The 4,763-nt window shown below is 32.8% G+C and overlaps 1 protein-coding gene across 1 annotated transcript; it reads left to right on the top strand.

Moving 5' to 3' along the window:
- Window positions 1-355: 355 nt before the first annotated feature.
- On the top strand, window positions 356-4,038 carry LOC145001496 (NAC domain-containing protein 78-like). The gene is made up of 4 exons (XM_078960874.1): window positions 356-640; window positions 1,223-1,500; window positions 1,714-1,899; window positions 3,462-4,038. The coding sequence occupies exons 1-4, from the start codon at window positions 436-438 to the stop codon at window positions 3,912-3,914; spliced, it is 1,122 nt and encodes a 373-aa protein (XP_078817000.1). The 5' UTR covers window positions 356-435; the 3' UTR covers window positions 3,915-4,038.
- The last annotated feature ends 725 nt before the right edge of the window (window positions 4,039-4,763 follow it).

Below are 4,763 nucleotides of genomic sequence, written 5' to 3'. Positions count from 1 at the left end.
ACTATTTAAAATTTTATTTTCTTCAGATATTTCAAAAACCAAAAGTACACATTATTACATAATGGGACTAAATACTACTTTAAATGCTGCCTCTGATTTGTTGAATGTTAAATTTCAAGATAACGACTCATGATAAACGATGAGAATTGATAAATGTTGATAATCATAATTTTTCATCAACATGTTTAACTTTTCTTCAAAAATAGTTCCAACATACTTTTTATAACATTCTAAAAAGTCTACTATATTTAATACACACTTTATTTCTCCTATGACTTGATTTTCGTGTGAAGCAAGCATCCAGTCACCAGGTGTTACTTCACACCCACTGTCAAACAGACGCATATATATACATCTCTCTCTTTCTTTCTCTTTCTCTTGCTTCCAGTAAGATCCTAATTTTCCATCAATCCCTAAAGATTCAATTTCGGTCCGATGGAGACGGGTCGTGTATCCATGATCGTCGCGCCACCACCCCCACCGCTGCCGCCTACTTTTGTTGCTCCTGGATTCCGATTTCACCCAACTGACGAGGTGCTTTTGAGGTATTACCTGAGGCGTAAGGTTTGTGGGAAGCCCTTTCAGTCTGAGATGGTGCCGGAAATTGATATCTACAAATCTGAGCCCTGGGAACTCGCTGGTATACATAATTCTTTTTGGTTTGATGATTTTTTGTTCGCCATTTCTCCAACGTTTTCTTGAAGTTATCGAAAATGACGATTTTTTTGGAAATTGAATTTCGCAAGACTTATAAGTTGTAGTTTTCTATTTGGGGAAAACTTCATCTTTAGTAAAATTTCGGACTTGGAAACCATAAAACCACCTGCATGCAATTCAATTACTGATACTAGGAATCTGATTCACTTAGTAAGTAGTGGAAAATTGAAGTAAAGATTGTTCATTACTGTAAAGTTATTGCAGTTATGAATTATTGTCTTTCTGGGAAGATGAATCTTGAAAATTTTCAGTAAAAATAGATAATTTCTATAAGAAAAAACGAAAGAGTTATGTAGGAGAGTAAGTTTACCATAAAAACATTTTGTTGCCCAACTAGTTTGAAATTTCATAAGATAGCCTGGAGGCCTTTGATATCTAAAACAATCGCATTTCTGAAAAAAATGGTTGAATTTGTGATTATGCAATGACTGCTGTTTATCTTACATATGTAATATCCATCTTTGAGATAAGGGTGTTGATCTTTTTGTGATTTGTGGTTTTCTAGACTATACTTCAGTGAAATCAAGAGAACTAGAATGGTACTTCATCACTCCTACAGATAAGAAGTATGCCAATAGTTCTCGAGTAAAACGATCCACTGAACGCGGATTTTGGAAAGAAACTGGGAAGATCCGGGAAATAAACCAAAAGTCTGAGAAGATAGGGCAGAAGAAAACCCTAGTTTTCCATAGTGGCCGATCCCCTCATGGCATACGCACTAATTGGGTAATGCACGAATATAAACTTTTGGATCAAGAATTGCAAACAGCTGGAGTAGCACAGGTTTGAATTACATGTGATCATTTTACAAGACATGAGATTACATAACATAACACTTTGTACAAGCGTTTTGCATGCATTTAACTAAAACTATAATATGACTTAGACTCAAGTTCCGTGTAACAAATGCAGCTTAAATATACTTACTTGTTTGGTGTTTGAATCTAACAAAATGGAATGATTGTTCTTGTTTTGTGGGTGGTGTGGGAAAAAAAGGATGCATTTGTGCTATGCAGAATTTTTGAAAAGAGTGGTATAGGACCACGAAATGGAGATTGTTATGGACCGTTTTTCGAAGAAGAATGGGATGATGAGGAAGCCCTCATTGTTCCCGTTCGAGACACAATGGAAGATGTGACAAATGATGATGAAACTTCTGCCGAAAGAAACAACACTATGCAGGTATTGTGTTGCTGTGTACGTGTGTACTTTTACATTGTTGTCCCATTGTCCTGATAGTAGGCATCAACTAGATATGTTTGTTTGTTAGTGTATCTCAAATCGGTGCGACACGGCCTTATAAGTGTCTAGTGTCTATATGATGGAGTCTCCCATTTCCCCATAAGGACTCTTTTGGAGAGTTAATATTAGACTTCATATAGTGTCCTTCACCCTTTGTCTTAATATTAGACTTCATATAGTGTCCTTCACCCTTTGGCTTTACCTCGTCTTCTCTTTGTGGGGGGGGATTACATAGTAAATGAAAGCCAAGAAATGCATAATCACATCGCACATCGCACATTACTTGCATACGTTATTTTCGTATATAGTAAATGAAAGCCAAGAAATGCATAAAATCTATTCTTGTTTTTGTTGAGACAATAATTATAGTCTCGCTTGTCCATTTACGTGACATTACATAACCTAACTTTATGTAACATGTCATATAAGTGTCCGTATATGTTGAAATGTACTTGATTTACATCTCACAATAGCAGACATATCATGCTCCTGGAACGTTATACTTGCATAATCACATCGCACATTGCACGTTACTAGTATATGTTCTTTTCGTATATATAATATGAAAACCAAGAAATGCATAAAATCTATTCTTGTTTTTGTTGAGACAATAATTATAGTCTAGCTTGTTCGTTTACGTGACATTACATACTCTAAATTTATGCAACATGTCATATAAGTGTCTGAATATGTTGAAATGTATTTGATTTGAATCTCACAATTGTAGGCATATCATGCTCCTAGAAAAGTGTGTGTATATATATATATATATATATATATATATATATATATATATATATATATATATATATATATATATATATATATATATATATACACTTTAAAATTTGCATGAAAAAAGACCATGAAATTCTTGCTTTAGACTTTACTTTAGATTTTTAGTTATCCACCAAACTATTCAAGGAACTTTATTATTGCATAATCACATGCCAAATGGCATGTTACTTGTATACGTTCTTTTCGTATATATTAAATGAAAGCCAAGAAATGCATAAAATCTATTCTTGTTTTTGTTGAGACAATAATTATAGTGTTGCTTGTCGGTTTACGTGACATTACATACCCTAAATTTATGCATCAAGAATGATTTTATTTCACATACAGGATATTCGATAATGCGTTCTTTAGATATACAAAGTGATTTACACCATACACCGAATTACAAACTTCCAAAACCATTTGTTTTACATATAGGAAGACACTAGTCGTTTGGGATATCCCTTTTGTAACAGGTTTTCTTCTTAATACTAGGAATATACTACTGAGATTATGAGATATAATAATAATCCTAGTAGAAACTGTACTTTGTTCCAAATTTTTCTTTCTTGCAAATTAATATCAGCATAATGTATAAATTTGATCAGATCTTCTATAATAAGAATCATAACGGTAATCATAATTTAGGCCATCATTACATGTCATTCCTAATAGTTTTCAACTCTCTTTTATGTTATTGATTGATGAAATCGAGCTCTTTTCAGATGGATGCTCAAATGATCCCCATTGCATGCAAGAAGGTAAGATTGGAAAATGGTGTTTTAAATTCTGAACCTGAGCTCGAACCTCTCACACTGTTTCACCACAAAACATCAAAAGGAAGTGATCCCAATTCTAGCAATGCAAATGGTTCCCATGATTCAACCATGACAAGTCAAGGTCAAACAACAACAAACCTTTTGTCTGCATTTATTACAACTAAAGAAACACATCCTCCAGCCACCCCACCTTCATTTGACGCTTCTGCCCTTGAGAAATCTTTGCCTCCTGGGTACATGGAGGTTATACGTGACATGGAGAACAAGATACGAGATGTTTCAATGGAGAAGGATGCCTTGAAGATTGAATTGATGCAGGCTCAGGCAACAATCAACGTTCTTCATTCTCACATTGATCAGTTGAGCAAGGAGAACACCGAATTGAAGAGGGGTGTTTAGGTAATCTTGAATTCATGATGCAGCTAAGGAACGCAATGTTTAGGGGAGGGGAATAAATTCGGTAAAGTAATGTTATAGATTTTAGTTGAACAAAACTTTGTATGGAGATTTTAAAGGCATAATGATGGACTTTTTCGTTTAGAAGTTATAAAAATGTGCGAGCCTGGATGGTGTGCTCTTGTGGCTCTAAGTATACTTAAGTGAAACTTTGTGTTGTTCTTTTTCTAGTTAATTAATACCTGTTTTAAAAGTTAATCCTTGTGATTTGATCATACAAAAAGCCCTTTGAAGGGTTGGCAATGATTAAAATAGCTCATGGATCCTCCAAATATAACCTGTTTTAGCATATTTTATAGCGTCTTTTGAGGGACATATAACTTGGTATGTTCAGAAAAAAAAAAAAAAAAAAAAAAAAAAAAAAAAAAAAGAAAAAAAAAAAACTGTTATTTTTTGTCGGTATTTAAATATTGTATGATGGATCCGGTTTATAAAAATAAATCATGCGATATGGAGGTTATATATAGAGAAAAAAAAACCGGTTCCTTTGAACTAAACTATGCATTTTGTGGTCGAGATTCTTTAGAGACTATATAATCTAGCTTTGTAAAGATAATCAAGCTCTATAAATGTTTTAATCTTTATTCTAATAAATGAATAGTTTTTAATTTTCTTTTACCAAGTTTAATTCTAATACAACTCCTCATTAATATTATGACATGTGTTATATATATATATATATGGCAACTTTCAAAATTCAAATTTACGTGTTCTAATAATATATTAAATTTGAAGTTATATATATATATATATATATATATATATATATATATATATATATATGTATTTAAA

This window comes from Lactuca saligna, chromosome 6, assembly GCF_052625555.1.
Source record: "Lactuca saligna cultivar CGN05327 chromosome 6, ASM5262555v1, whole genome shotgun sequence".
Taxonomy (NCBI): domain Eukaryota; kingdom Viridiplantae; phylum Streptophyta; class Magnoliopsida; order Asterales; family Asteraceae; genus Lactuca; species Lactuca saligna.
This window is presented reverse-complemented; position numbering and strand designations above follow the sequence as displayed.

Bases quoted from the DNA above. Each gene is read 5' to 3' on its own strand.
- LOC145001496 (XM_078960874.1), top strand. From the start codon at position 436: ATGGAGACGGGTCGTGTATCCATGATCGTCGCGCCACCACCCCCACCG. The intron at 641-1,222 runs GTATACATAATT...GTGGTTTTCTAG, and splicing joins TGAGCCCTGGGAACTCGCTG to ACTATACTTCAGTGAAATCA. The intron at 1,900-3,461 runs GTATTGTGTTGC...AGCTCTTTTCAG, and splicing joins AAAGAAACAACACTATGCAG to ATGGATGCTCAAATGATCCC.